The sequence below is a fragment of the Microtus pennsylvanicus genome, chromosome 7 (assembly GCF_037038515.1).
Source record: "Microtus pennsylvanicus isolate mMicPen1 chromosome 7, mMicPen1.hap1, whole genome shotgun sequence".
Taxonomy (NCBI): domain Eukaryota; kingdom Metazoa; phylum Chordata; class Mammalia; order Rodentia; family Cricetidae; genus Microtus; species Microtus pennsylvanicus.
The window spans coordinates 4946489-4962190 of record NC_134585.1 but is presented as its reverse complement, the minus strand read 5'-3'; the positions used below and the strand labels follow the sequence as shown (position 1 = coordinate 4962190).

Genomic DNA, 15702 nt, shown 5'->3' with positions numbered 1-15702 from the left:
GCACTTGTGAGGAACTTGAGGTTAGCCTGGTTAACTTAACAGGTTCCAGGCCATCAAGGGCTACATAGTGACCCTATCTCAAAAACAAAACCAACAACACGGACCAAAGTTGCAGAGATTCACTCTGCTGTCTCTGCCATCACCAAATGTAAGTTTCCTAGAGATGCTTGTTTCGGTTGTCATAGTGGAAACATTAGAACAGCACAGCCTTAGATAGGCTTAGATTCCCCTCTTGGGGTTCAAACTCAGGACCTCAATATCTCAAAACATACATACAGACGATGTCTGTAGCCATCTTAACCGAGGGAAAATGACGAGAACAGACATTTGACATTTAGGTGCTATGTCTGTGCAGTTGCTATGTATGTGTCATGTGACTGTAGATGTCTGCACACACTGTCAGCTGCAGTTACAGTGACACATTGTAATCAGGTGACTGTAGATGTCTGCACACACTGTCAGCTGCAGTTACAGTGACACATTGTAATCAGGTGACTGTACACATCTGCACACACTGTCAGCTGCAGTTACAGTGACACATTGTAATCAGGTGACTGTAGATGTCTGCACACACTGTCAGCTGCAGTTACAGTGACACATTGTAATCAGGTGACTGTACACATCTGCACACACTGTCAGCTGCAGTTACAGTGACACATTGTAATCAGGTGACTGTACACATCTGCACACACTGTCAGCTGCAGTTACAGTGACACATTGTAATCAGGTGACTGTAGATGTCTGCACACACTGTCAGCTGCAGTTACAGTGACACATTGTAATCAGGTGACTGTACACATCTGCACACACTGTCAGCTGCAGTTACAGTGACACATTGTAATCAGGTGACAGTACACATCTGCACACACTGTCAGCTGCAGTTACAGTGACACATTGTAATCAGGTGACTGTACACATCTGCACACACTGTCAGCTGCAGTTACAGTGACACATTGTAATCAGGTGACTGTAGATGTCTGCACACACTGTCAGCTGCAGTTACAGTGACACATTGTAATCAGGTGACTGTAGATGTCTGCACACACTGTCAGCTGCAGTTACAGTGACACATTGTAATCAGGTGACTGTAGATGTCTGCACACACTGTCAGCTGCAGTTACAGTGACACATTGTAATCAGGTGACTGTAGATGTCTGCACACACTGTCAGCTGCAGTTACAGTGACACATTGTAATCAGGTGACTGTAGATGTCTGCACACACTGTCAGCTGCAGTTACAGTGACACATTGTAATCAGGTGACTGTAGATGTCTGCACACACTGTCAGCTGCAGTTACAGTGACACATTGTAATCAGGTGACTGTAGATGTCTGCACACACTGTCAGCTGCAGTTACAGTGACACATTGTAATCAGGTGACAGTACACGTCTGCACACACTGTCAGCTGCAGTTACAGTGACACATTGTAATCAGGTGACTGTACACATCTGCACACACTGTCAGCTGCAGTTACAGTGACACATTGTAATCAGGTGACTGTAGATGTCTGCACACACTGTCAGCTGCAGTTACAGTGACACATTGTAATCAGGTGACTGTAGATGTCTGCACACACTGTCAGCTGCAGTTACAGTGACACATTGTAATCAGGTGACAGTACACATCTGCACACACTGTCAGCTGCAGTTACAGTGACACATTGTAATCAGGTGACAGTACACATCTGCACACACTGTCAGCTGCAGTTACAGTGACACATTGTAATCAGGTGACTGTACACATCTGCACACACTGTCAGCTGCAGTTACAGTGACACATTGTAATCAGGTGACTGTACACATCTGCACACACTGTCAGCTGCAGTTACAGTGACACATTGTAATCAGGTGACTGTAGATGTCTGCACACACTGTCAGCTGCAGTTACAGTGACACATTGTAATCAGGTGACAGTACACATCTGCACACACTGTCAGCTGCAGTTACAGTGACACATTCAGATCCAAGCAGTTTGTGTTGCCTGTGGTCTCATCCATAACTCAGTACCTAGGAGACCAAGTCATCCCTGGGCACCATAGTGACACACTTTATCTCACAGTGGCGTGGCAGTGGTGTGCTTTTTGAATGAACATTCATCTAAGAGATTTCCTTTGTAGTTTGGTGACTTGAGTGTTTAATGCTTCCAGGCTTAGCTAGATAACTGTCAGCTGTACATACACGTAACTCTTCATTTTACAAACTATAACATGATGGTTCACATTTCCAAATATTCAGACATTTTTATGGTCACCCACTTAAGGAAATACTTTGATTTGGGGCTGGAGAGATTGCTCTTCCAAAGGATCCAGGTTCAGTTCCCAGCACCCACAGCTGTCTGTAATTCATCCCAGGGAGTCTGACATCTTCTGGCCTTTGTAAGCACCAGGCATACATGTGGTGTGCGGACATACATTCAGGCAAAATACCATGCACATAAAATAAATTCATATTTAAAATAAGAATATGTTTAAAAGAAACCTTTTTATTTCACAACACTGTCAGTTTAGCTGTAAGTAGGCACCTGTGAGTAATTACTGCGGAGGCTTTCAGCGTCCTTTTCTTGAATTGTTCTTTTCATTCTCATTCCTCTTTCCCTTATGAGTTTAAACAGGACTTGTCCTTCACAACTAAACCTTTACCTCCCTCTGCCCGGAGCTTTCGTTTCTTCTAAAACCCTGCCGCGAATACCAAACTTTCCAGCGATTGTCTTGGCATCTTTCTTCATCCCTCTCCTGCTTAACTTTCACACTCAGGAGACCCTGCCATCCCTCTCCTGTCCTCACCGTTGTCCAGTGCTCTGAGGACGCGAGGGAACAGAAACTCAGCACTTCACGCTACCTTTTTAAACAACCTTTAGCAAATGCTTACTTTGAAGAGGTGTCCTGTCTTAGTCTAAGGAGGAGCTGAAGAGAGAGGTGAGTTTCACAGTGCTAAGGAAAGTGCGCAGTCAATTAATAAACATCATGTAAAGATGAAAACATGACTAACTGTAAGAAATCCTCTGGAACAGACTAAACAAAATATTGGCCATAGCTACTGACCAAATGGTGATCTAAAAATTCCATCAAAGAAAAGCTCTTCCCACACAGAGCGAAAAGGACAGTGGAGGAAAACTGAGAGAAGCCGTGGTTCTCAGCCACATCTTGCTTCATACAGAGACCATGCAGTGTGCCCTGACACCGGCTCGGAGTCCCAGCACCCACAGCATTTAAGAAGTTCTGCAGGTAATCCTAAGGGCGACAGTGTTAGTTAACAGCGTTAGTAAGAAGCCTGAAGGATGAGACTTAAAGGCCTGACATCTGTCCAGTAAGACTTAGGAGTACACCGTGAGGATGGGAGACTTGCAGGGTACCTCTGCTCATCAGAGCGTCAATCAGCTTCCAAACACTGTCACCTGGGGGATCTGGTGTGGACACTGGTACGGGAACTGTGTCAGTGTGGGAGGTCCAGCCGTTTGGTTAGTTAACGGAAGCTCTCAGTCCCCTGATAATGATCTGGGGGGATCTGGGTGGACACTGTGTCAGTGTGGGAGGTCCAGCCTTTGGTTAGTTAGCTGAAGCTCGTCTCAGGGTGCTTGCTGACTAGCACTTTGAGAGTGCGTGCTTATCTGTCACGTCCATAACAGAAGGAACTGTGTGTTCCCTTTCTGCGGCACTAGGAAGCAATTTCCCCCCTTTAGCTGGTGCAGTACAATAAGCTTTATCATGAATTAATAATAGCATTAGGTAAGAGTGACTTTAAATCCAGACTAAAACTAGGGTGGGGAAAGAACACAAGACTCCATTGGAAAATAGTGAAACTTCTTCAGTTTGCCTTAAAGGGTTTTGTCCTGTCTTTTTTATGTAAATAAAGTAAAAAGATTATTTGTTTGCTTACAAAAACCTATACTTCTAGTGGCCTAAATGGAATTTAGGAGAGATATTTGGAAAATTTAGTTTATTTCTTTATTCTTTTAAGATTTATCTGTCTTGGAAACCCGAGAAAGGGTTTGTTTTCTTGTTCTGAGGATTCCTGGTACTTTTCTTCACATGGACTCAACAGTACTGTTAGGCACCGTTCTCTGAGCTTTCTAGTACTTGCATTCCCTTAAAGGCTGAATAAGTTCCTTTGTCAGGTTGGCATTTACAGAGCCAACAAATTGGCGTGTGGGGATTTGTTACTTATTTGCATAGCAAGCCAAGTTTTTTTTCCCCTTTTCACCTTTTATTTTTAGCGTAATTATTTTTCTTTTGAGAATTTTATATATGAATACTTATTTACATGATTTCCCTTTTAATTCCTCTGTGCCCCCTTCTCAAATCCATGCCCTTATTCTTTAATTATTATTGTTACGTGTTTGTACGTATAAATTTATAAATACAACCTTCTGAGGTCATGTAGCTTTGCTTGCATGTGTTTAGGGCTGACCTTCTTGAGAGGGTCTTGTGTAGCTAAGGCTGATGCTTAACCCCTGGATCTTCCTGTCTCCACCTCCCAAGGGCTGGCATTGCAGGCAGTGTATGCTGCCGCCACCACCAGCATGTACCTGGCTGGAGAAAACATTTTTTTCTCTCTTTAATTAGTTGATTTTATGTGTATGGGTGTTGCTTGCATGTGTGTCTGGGTCCCCTCTGCATACAGAACCCATAGAGGCCAGAAGAGGGTGTCAGATCTACTAGCTCTGAGTTATAGATAGTTGTGAGCCACCTGTGGGTGCTAAGAATCGAACCTCAGTCCTCTGGTGCTCTCCACCACAAAGCCGTCTCTCCAGCCTTCCAGTTAAATAATTTTTAGAGAAACAGCCCATAAATAATGTACGCCTCCCATTCAGCACCGTGAAAGCATTTATCTGATTGTTGCTGCAGTGGACTTTGGTTGTGACGCGTGTCACCTATTAAAAGGCTTGCTTAGACTGGGTTTCTGTTAACACTCATGACCCCTTTTGACCAAGTAATTCTTATGTAATCCCAGACATCGGGTATATTAAATGGGTGTACAAACTGAACATTTATTGATAATAAATCAGTAATAGTTTACTGTAAAACTTCTTTGTGTGTATATATACATACATATATACGTATACATATATATGTATTTGGTGGGGGGCGGTTCAAGACAGGATTACATCTCTGGCTGTCCTGGAACTCACTTTGTAGATCAGATTGCCCTCGAACTCACAGAAATCCTCTTGCCTCTGCCTCCCGACTGCTGGGATTAAAGGTGTGCGCCACCTTCGCCCAGCTGGTGTACATATATTTTTACTATTTGTTAAAGATGAAAGCAGATATGCGCACCAACAGAGGGTCATGTACGTTTGTTGTACAGTCCAACTCAAAGATAGACTAATTTTGATATTCCATGCCAAGAAACAACAGTAGAAAGATGGTAGGTGTTTATTGTATGTCACTAACCTGTGATGTTTCTATCAGAGCAGAAAACAATATGTGCAGCAAAAACACTGCTGCTTATAGCACGCAGTAGCTGCATTCTGAGCCAAGGGGTTGCAGGCAGTCCTGTTTGGTGTTGCTTGGTATGGTGGCATGCCCAGTCAACTGCACGTGTGTGCTCAGAACCAAGACCTCAGAGTTCCGTAATGTGGCATGGCCACACTGCCAGACAACTTGGATTCCTTGAATTTATTTTTGAATGGACTTTGGGCCGTTGTGCATTCAGAAACAATTACTGCTGGTTAGTTTTTCTCTACCTGGTGTGAGAACACCACTCAGGTTTTGGTGTTGATACACATCACCTGTTAAGGGGTTTATGTCACTGTGTTGAGAAGGGACCTTTCTCTTGTGTTGGGAAGGTCCTTTCTCCTGGGTTGGGAAGGTCCTTTCTCCTGGGTTGGGAAGGTCTTTTCTCCTGGGTTGGGAAGGTCCTTTCTCCTGGGTTGGGAAGGTCCTTTCTCCTGGGTTGGGAAGGACTTTTCTCCTGGGTTGGGAAGGTCCTTTCTCCTGGGTTGGGAAGGTCCTTTCTCCTGGGTTGGGAAGGACTTTTCTCCTGGGTTGGGAAGGACCTTTCTCCTGGGTTGGGAAGGTCCTTTCTCTTGTGTTGGGAAGGTCTTTTCTCCTGGGTTGGGAAGGTCCTTTCTCCTGGGTTGGGAAGGTCTTTTCTCCTGGGTTGGGAAGGACTTTTCTCCTGGGTTGGGAAGGACCTTTTTCCTGGGTTGGGAAGGTCCTTTCTCTTGTGTTGGGAAGGTCCTTTCTTTTGTGTTGGGAAGGTCTTTTCTCCTGGGTTGGGAAGGACCTTTCTCCTGGGTTGGGAAGGTCTTTTCTCCTTTTTTGGGAAGGACCTTTCTCCTGGGTTGGGAAGGTCTTTTCTCCTGGGTTGGGAAGGACCTTTGTCCTGGGTTGGGAAGGTCTTTTCTCCTGGGTTGGGAAGGGCCCCTCTCCTTTCCTGGTATGTAATGTAGAGTGGTGCTGGAGACCATTTTCTCAAGAATTTTTCACATAGTAGTTTTAATTTCTCCAGTGCTTTGATCGTGTGTTGTGATGATCAAGGTCCGTGTATCTGTGAGGACCTCAGAAACATGCTCCTATGGATACTGACCATAACCTGCTCCCCGCAGATACGTACAAGGCCATCTCTCTCTGCTGCTAGGTACTTCACACAAGTTTCTGCGCGTCAGAAAATATGTCACGAGCATTGGGTTTCCAGAAGCTTGTCTGATTTTTCTTATTATCTAGTCCAGCATCATGTAGACTGGGTACTTAACTTTCGTTGTTTGTTTGAGAACAGTGTGTTCTAGCTTTCACTTACCCTGAGCCAAACACTTGGACCTTTTATTCTGGAATAAACTGTGCTAGAAATCCAGAGTGGGGGGTTGGCCCTCGGGTTTCGGAGCTCTCTCTGAAGATCTCTCACCCTGGAGAAAGCTTAGCTTGTTTGCAGAGGAGTTAAATGCTGCGTTTCAGCTGTCTGGTCAGGAGTTGTATCGGTAGAATGGTCTTTAACAGGATAGAAGTTGTTTTGTTCGGTTTTGACTGTAAACAGAGGACCCAGGGTCTGTTCTTACCCTAATGTGGAAGTGGTCAGTTCTCAGCTGGGTTCGTAGTGTCCTTAATCTCAGGCCTCAGGAGGCTGAGGCAAGAGAATGTCCAGATTGAGGCCAGTCTGGGCTACGTAAGAACCTGTTCCAGGAAATAATTGGTAATTCTTGATTTTCCCTGCTCAGTTATGGAGCAGTATAAAATTAATCAAAACAGTAGAAAGTGTGTTTTGTTTCTCGTATTGATGATTGATAATATTTTTTTTTTGGCCTTGCATTAATGTGGGATGTCCTTCTGTATATGTGTTGCTCTTATTGGTTAATGAATAAAGCTGCTTTGGTCTATGGCAGGGCAGAATATAGTCAGGCTGAAAGAGATACAGAGAGAGTAGGCAGAGTCAAGAATGCCATGTAGCTACCCAAGAGGTAACAAAACCATGAGCCTTGTGGTAAAATACACAGATTAATAGAAATGGGTTAATTTGAGATATAAGGCACCTAAGCCACCAGCCAAACACTGTTGTAATTAATATAGCTTCTGTGTGATTATTTGGGTCTGGACGGCCTGAAATGAAGGAGCAGTCTCCATTCACATTGCATGAAGAAGTATCGGGTGACATTAGCAGTAAGAGCTACTCATGTAGACAGGATGGTGGCACATACCTTTAGCCCCAGCACTCGGAGTCAGAGGCAGGTGGATCTCCATGAGTTCAGAGGCCAGCCTGGACTACAGAGCTAGTTCTAGGACAGCCAGCGCTGTTAACACAGAGAAACCCTGTCTTGGGGAAGGGGGAGGGAAGTGAATCCCACGTTTAAAAATATATAATCTACCAGTTAATTCAGATCTCTTTGTGAGAGTAGAGTCTTTATTCTGATCACACTTCTCTGCACAAAGGTTTAGAGTAGCCCAAGTAGGAGCAGAGGGAGGACCTCAGGGCTCTGAATATGAGCAATGCGTAACCATGTTCCCCAAGACCCTTTAACTCTACCAGGAATGCCTCATAAATTAAACATTGAATCAGAGCTAAGGAAGGGTAAAACATGGGCAGAGTGACTCACACGTAGGCAGTAGAGCTGGCATGTGGGGGAAGAAGAAAGAGCTATCAGATCGGTGGTGCGGGAAAGCCCTGGGCTGGCTGCGGGAAAGGACTTGGTCAGTTTGCTCTGTGTGGTGTGTGCAGAGAATAGCAGAGGCTGGATCTAAAAGACGGGTTAGAGTTTTTATGAGAGACACCTTGAGTGACAGGGGAAAGGGAACTTTGTTCTCTCCTTCTTGTGTGTGTGGGGTGATTTTGTTTTGATTTTCCTTTTTTTTTTCTTTTTTCTTTTTCTTTTCCCTTTATTCTGGTATCTTATTCCCCAGGCTAATCTAAACTCATTAAGTAATCCAGGTTGGCCTTGACTTTGCAACCCTCCTGCCTCTTCCTCTGAGTTCTAGGATTATAGGCAGGAGCCACCACTCCCAGCCCCTAAAACCTCCTCCTGTAGTTGTCAGAGGTGAGTGGTGGAACGTGTAGTCTTCCAGAAGGTTCAGCGGTGACAGGTGCTTGCATTCTTGAGCCTTGGGTCTCTGCTGTTTCTTAACCTCAGTGATGCCTGGCTGATAACTCCCTGCCTTTAGCTCTTAGTTCTCTGGAAAGAGAAGGATACTGTAACATTCTGAGAGGGCAGCTTCTCCCTGCGGAGTCGTCTGAAGGAGTGTAATTACCAGCAGACCCAGCTGGTACTACTCTCTAATCTAGGACCAGGGCTAGACGGGAAATTGAAGAACTGGGTGATGTCTTACTGACCTGTCTGATGACATCAATACATGCGCGCAGCGAATGCTTTGTTATTATTTCTGGTGTTTTAACTCTGTTAGTCTTATGTAAGCTCAGTTCTCGGGGGTTTTCAGGCACATTAAGAAATGATGTTTTCACTGCAGAAAACACCTTTCTTTTGGCAGGTTTTCTGGTAAGAGACAATGACCACTGATGAAAGCACCAGTAACAATGGAGAAAACCCGACGGCCACAGTGCTTGAGCAGGGAGAAGATATTACTACCAAAAAAGACAGAGGAGTGCTAAAGGTAAGGCACAGGGGAGTGTGACGAGGGAGCCCTGCCCTGCAGAAGGGAGAGGGAGGGTTTATCCAGCCTTTCTGTGGAGGGGCAGGCTGGCTGGTGTTTTTAACTAAGGCGAAGTAGTAAACCCTGCAGCTCAATTCTCGTCTTTCTTCATAATGGGGTTGTTCATCTCAGACTGTAAGTGCAGCTGAGGCTGTGCTGGGTCACACACATCTTAGGTCCTGGAGAACAGCCCAAGTTACACTTGATTCCAAGAGACTGCATCCTCTCCTTACTTTAGAGCATGCATGTGGATGGAGTGCTGTCTTAACTACTGTTCTAGTGTACTGAAGCTACCCTGTAGCTGTGCTAAAGAATTTATAGAGGAGAAGCAGAGGACTTAGCTTTATATACAGGTGCTGTTTCTCTGTGTCATGATGTAGGAGAACAGGCTGTATGTTTGAGTCATCTTTCCTATTATTTAAAGCACAGTAAATACTTTTTCATTGTGTGTGTGTTACCTGCTTGTGTCCACGAGCTTTCGTTGTGTGTGTGTTACATGCTTGTGTGCACGAGCTTTCGTTGTGTGTGTATTACATGCTTGTGTGCACGAGCTTTCGTTGTGTGTGTGTTACCTGCTTGTGTGCACGAGCTTTCGTTGTGTGTGTATTACATGCTTGTGTGCACGAGTTTTCATTGTGTGTGTGTTACCTGCTATGTGCACGAGTTTTCATTGTGTGTGTGTTACCTGCTATGTGCATGAGTTTTCATTGTGTGTGTGTTACATGCTTGTGTGCACGAGTTTTCATTGTGTGTGTGTTACCTGCTATGTGCACGAGTTTTCATTGTGTGTGTGTTACCTGCTATGTGCACGAGTTTTCATTGTGTGTGTGTTACATGCTTGTGTGCACGAGTTTTCATTGTGTGTGTGTTACCTGCTGTGTGCACGAGTTTTCATTGTGTGTGTGTTACCTGCTATGTGCACGAGCTTTCATTGTGTGTGTGTTACATGCTTGTGTGCACGAGCTTTCGTTGTGTGTGTGTTACATATCTTTCTCAGTCACTTCTCCATTTTATTTCTCTGTGAGACAGGGCCTTTCATCACTCCTGGAGTATAGTAATAAGGACCGGCGGGGCTGCGTTCCCAGCACCCCGGCCGCCTGCTCGGCTAGCTTACCCCAAAATAATTACACGGACACTGTATTCTTTTAATCACTGCTTGGCCCTTTAGCTCTAGCCCTTACTGGCTAATTCTGATATCCCGTTCAACCCATCTCTAATAATCTGTGAGCACCAGTCTTACCGGGAAGATTCTAGCCTAAGTCCATCCTGGGTCGGAGCTTCATAGCGTGCATCTTCCCTGGAGCGGGGAGCATGGCTTCTCTCTGAGGCGTCTGCTCCCGAGAGGAGAGCTGTGGAGTCTGAGCTCACTTCCTCTTCCTCCCAGCGTTCTGTTCTGTTTACTCCTCCTACCTATGTTCTAACCAATGAAATGGGCCAAGGCAGTTCCTTTATTAGCCAATGACCTTCCTCCATCACTGGAGGCCACTGTTTTGGTAAGACTGTGTAGCCAGCAAGCCCGTGGGTTGCAGACGCCCTCTGTCATGAATAGGTTTTCCCATCTGCCCTAGGAATCTGAACCTGGGTTCTCCTGCTTGCCCAGCACACACTTTACCCGTGAACTATCTCCTCAGACTCCTCATAGTTTGTAGTCTGTGTCTCAGCAGCCGTGTTCTGGAGGCATTACCCTTTTAATGATGTGGTTCTGCGGATGGTACTTAGGGCATCCTGGATGCTAGACAGGAGCATCACCAGCTTTGTATTTTTGAGACAAGGTCTCACTAAGTTGCCCGGGCTGCCCTTGAATTCACACTGTAACCCAGGCAGATCTTGAGCCTGTCATCTTCCTCCCTTAGTCTCCTGAGTAATTGGGATATAAGACTGTGCCAGCAGGGTGGGCCAAATTCTCCCATTTTACAGGAGAATGAGCTGCAGTCGAGGTGCAGTGACTCGAACACGTTCAGCATTTGCTTGTCCCACACTGTCGTCACACGTTTTACGTGGTTAATTTTCTCTGATGAGCTTATCTTGCATATTCTTAATGTTCCTGTCATGTGGAATTCCTGCCACTCCTGTGTCGACACTGTCTCTCCTTGCTTATGTGGACGCCTGTCTTCTGTGCTGGTCTCTTGAACTTCATGTGTTCCTGTTGTCTTACCCTCTGCTGACAGTCCATGCTGTCTTCTGAGGCTTCCCTCCAGAGCTCGAAGAAACTTCTCAAGACACTGGAGACTTTTCAGGCTGTCCACAGCATCTCCCTTATTTTTTTCAGTGTGCCACATTCAGAGACCTGGCCTGCAGGTCCCTCAGACCCTGTGTATTCTGTAACAGGATCCTGGGTGATTCATAAAAGAGACGTTTATTTTGGCTCCCAGGGCCAGAGCCTGAGAAGTCCAAGAACACGGCACGCCTGCATCTCCTTGTTCACTGTAGAAAGCAGAGGGGCGGGCAGGCAGTCTGGGAGGCACAAACAAGAAGCAGTCAAGGTTTTTACAACTTGTGTGGTGAACCCAGTCCTTCCACCGGGAGATCACACAGGCAAGGCATTAATTCCACCTAAAGCCACTTCCCTCTTGAAGTCCTTGTGTCCCAGCACTGGCTCAGTAGCAATCAGATTTCAGCATAGACTTTAGAGAGGACAGATCGCAGTCATGCTTTCTTCAGACCACAGTATCCCTCCACTGGAGGTGCACATTGCTGCCTAGCGTGCTCAGAGCCCGCTAAATAAACAGACAGTAGACTATAGTCTCATTTGTCCTAGGGAATAAATCTGAAGACAGCAAGTTTTAGGTTTATTATGAATGTTTGTGGTTTGATGATCTTTAGGTCATAACATCTGTTACTGTCAGCCGGGCGGTGGTGGTGCACGCCTTTAATCCCAGCACTCGGGAGGCAGAGGCAGGCGGATCTCTGTGAGTTCGAGGCCAGCCTGGTCTACAAGAGTTAGTTCCAGAACAGGAACCAAAAGCTACGGAGAAACCCTGTCTCAAAAAATCCAAAAAAAAAAAACCAAAAAAACAAAAAAAGCCCATCTGTTACTGTCTAGATCCTCCAAGTCACCATGAGGATTTTGGTGAAGATTCGGGGGTCTGGCAACTATTACCTGGAACATTTGTTAATGTCCTCTCTTTGTAAAATTTATAGCAATACTGATCAAGAAAAATAAAAGTTGGGTTTGCATTTTTCAAATTAATTAAACTAGATTTTTATCTTTAAGACAACGTAAGACTTAAGCACACGTTTTATCTTGCTGGGGAGACAGACAAGACAGATACACACACAGAACACACAGGCATACCCGCCACCTGCTCCACACACAGAACACACACGCATACCCACCACCTGCTCCACACACAGAACACACACGCATACCCGCCACCTGCTCCACACACAGAACACACGCATACCCGCCGCCTGCTCCACACACAGAACACACACGCATACCCGCCACCTGCTCCACACACAGAACACACGCATACCCGCCGCCTGCTCCACACACAGAACACACACGCATACCCACCACCTGCTCCACACACAGAACACACACGCATACCCGCCACCTGCTCCCGAGCGATGCTGTCGCATCTGTTTCCATTGCAGCTGGCCTCTGACTCCCACAATGCATCCCACATGCCTGGGGATTCTTAATAGTCCTCAGGTGCAAATCCCCACCCATGCTGTCACTGGGCCCTAGTGTCACATGCAGGTTGGAACCAGAGCTTCTTAAGGATTTCAAATAGGTTTTTTAAAATTACTCTTTTGAATTTTTTTCTTTTAAGGCCTGGAAGAAGCTGTGTGATAGTATTGCATACATTTAATCCCACAGGGAGGTAGAGGAAGGATCTCTGTGAGTTTGAAGCCAGCCTGAACTACCAAGAAGTTCCAGGACAGCCAAGACAACATAGAGAAACCCTATCTTGAAAAACCAAACAGAGAGAAAGGCCTGGAAGAACAGTATTCCCTTTTTTCCTTTACAAAATATTTGAGCCTACTGGGCGGTGGTGGTGCATGCCTGTAATCCCAGCGCTCTGGAGGCAGAGACAGGAGAGTTCTGTGAGTTCCAGACTAGCCTGGTCTCCAAAGCAAGTTCCAGGACTGCCAGGGCTACTCGGAAAAACCCTGTCTCAAATAAAACAAAACAAAAGATTGGGCATTTGAGCTGAGAAAGTTGAGAAATCTAAGTTCACGGTGTTTATGTGGTGTTTATGTGGGGTGGGGCTGCAGAGACACATCTCCAAGAATTTAAAAGCAAGTAATTATTTAAATGAAAATCAAACTCTTTCCAAAGAGGATGTTATCAGGTGTTAACTGCTTGCTATCTTAGGTACTGCTGAAAATGACCCTGGATGCTTGACAGGCTAAGTTGCACCACCACACTCCAGGAATGAATTTTCTTTTCCAAGAATTGACCAGCTGCATTAGAATAAGAGAAATATTCTGGATTTTACAATGACCAAATATTTTTCATTTTGGAGTTATTCTTTTTCTTTTCTTTCTTTCTTTCTTTCTTTCTTTCTTTCTTTCTTTTTTTTAACTAGAAAACAAGTTACTTGGTGTCATCCAAGTCTAGATTTTACAGATTGTTCAAATAATGGAAATATGACCTGTTACATCAGGGAATAGCAGAATAGAGTCATGATCTATCTTTAGCAAAGGGGGAAGTAAGTAAGCCAGTCTTTGAGGCTTTGCTGTGCTGTCTAAGTGGCTGAAGAGGTGTTGCATGCTGTGGCCTATTCAGTTTGTGTACGTTTAGTCTGTCCATCCGTCTGTGTCTTAGGAGATTTTAACATCAGAGTGTGGAGCATTGAGCCAGCCTGCTGAGGCACCTGGGTAATTCTGTTTTGTCTAAGATAAGGTTTCACAGTACATCCTAGCTGGCCCAGAGCTTACCTTGTAGCCCAGGCTGTCTCCTGCAGTGATCCATTCACCCCTGTGCCTGCCTCGTTATTTTGAGAGAGTGCTGCAGTAGTGGTAATATTGACTGTAACATGAAGGGTTAGGGGAAGACTGTTTTCCAAAAGAGCAGTGAATAAAGCCTTGAGGAACGAGAGGGAATTGGCCCATCTGTCTGGGCACCATGGAGTAGCCCGTGTGGCCTTTTCATTCTTTTATAAATTAAGAGCTCTACATTTTCCCCTTGTGCTTGTGTTTTCTAGATTGTCAAAAGAGTGGGGTCCAGTGATGAGGCCCCGATGATTGGCGACAGAGTCTACGTCCACTACAAAGGACAGCTGTCAAACGGGAAGAAGTTTGATTCCAGCCATGATAGAAATGAGCCCTTTGTCTTTAGCCTGGGCAAAGGTAAGAGGCAATCTTTGCAATGTTGTTTAGATTTGTTTCTGTTTGTATTCTGTAGAAGCAGTGAAGCCTATCTCTGGAGAGTGTGGCCCACAGATTCCCCAGGAGTCTCTGAGATCCTTAGGGATCCGTGATATCAGTTCTTTTGAGACAGTGCAAAGAGGATGTCTTAACAGCCGACGTTTGCACTGACTGACTAACACCTTCGGAGGCACAGACCCCTGGTGCCTCGGTGTGAGCGTGGCAGAGACAGCCAACTCCGCCAGCAGCCACTGGTACCACTGCCTCTCCCTCGCTGTTCACAAAAGGGGGCTGTCGGCTAGCAAACCCAGCCTGCGGGCCACTGGCGCTGCTGCAGTGTGGACAAGCAGCATGAGCAGAGCCCTTGTGTGCACGCCCATCTTCAGGGAGCCTCTGCACTTGGAGTTGGGAACAGGAGAGCTCCGTGTTTCCGTGAAACCCCAGCTATATGTGAGAGGGCAGACTGTGATTACTCAGACTTAGCAGGCATTTCCTGACAGGGAATGAGGTAGACCTGCCACTCGGAGGAAGACAGCTGACAGTGTTTGTCGCTGCCTTTTCACGTAAAAGGTTTTAAAAATTGCTGTCTGCTGTGTGCTTACAGCTTCCTCAGACATAAGCCTTTTCTGTGAGAGAGCCATGGGTATGAGCGAGGGATTTTCTGCTAGACGGTGAAATTGGTCACCATTGGAATCTCTTCCTCACTCAGCAGATACATAAGGTCAAGTGTGCACAAGTAGTCCATTCAAAGTACACGCTGGGCCGGTGGTGTTGGCACAACACAGTGTGAAAAGACCTTTGATGAGCTCTCAGATCCCGTGTTGCAGATGACCTTTTGACTCCTGTCCACTTTTGACACAGTCATCTGAGAAGTCTGTGACCCCGCTTTTCTACCATTTCCTAGCTCTCTGTGTGGGTTTGTACTTTCCCCACACCTTCAGTCAGAAGTAAACAAATGAATTCATCTTGGCTTAGATTAAATGAAGCACAGTTCACTTTTATGTCACTAGAAATGACAGCTCAGGACTGGGGTGTTCTTCAGTTGTTAGAGTGCTCCCCTGGCGTTTGGTCCTTTGTATAGTAGTGCAGGCCCGTGATCCCAGCACTTGGGAGACTGGAGACAGGAGGGTCAGAAGCAGTGTGGTCTCAGTTGACTGTAGAACAAAGAAACACAAGCCAGGCATACAGACACTCATCCCAGCAGTTGGGAGGTGGCCTAGTTAGGGTTTCTGTTGCTGAAACAAAAACACCATGACCAAAGCAAATTGTGTGTGTGTGTGGCGGGGGAGGGTTTATTTGACTTAGACTTCCA

At 45.7% G+C, this 15702-nt stretch overlaps 1 protein-coding gene across 2 annotated transcripts in view; it reads left to right on the top strand.

Annotated features, from left to right (window-relative positions):
- The window catches only part of Fkbp5 (FKBP prolyl isomerase 5), an 83858-nt gene that overhangs the window by 28274 nt on the left and 39882 nt on the right, over positions 1 to 15702 (top strand). For both annotated transcript variants that reach the window (XM_075979701.1, XM_075979702.1), the window contains exons 2-3: positions 8913 to 9035; positions 14228 to 14372. In XM_075979701.1, the coding sequence (XP_075835816.1) occupies positions 8931 to 9035; positions 14228 to 14372 (250 nt within the window). In that variant the 5' untranslated portion in view covers positions 8913 to 8930. The remainder of the gene's footprint in view (positions 1 to 8912; positions 9036 to 14227; positions 14373 to 15702) is intronic.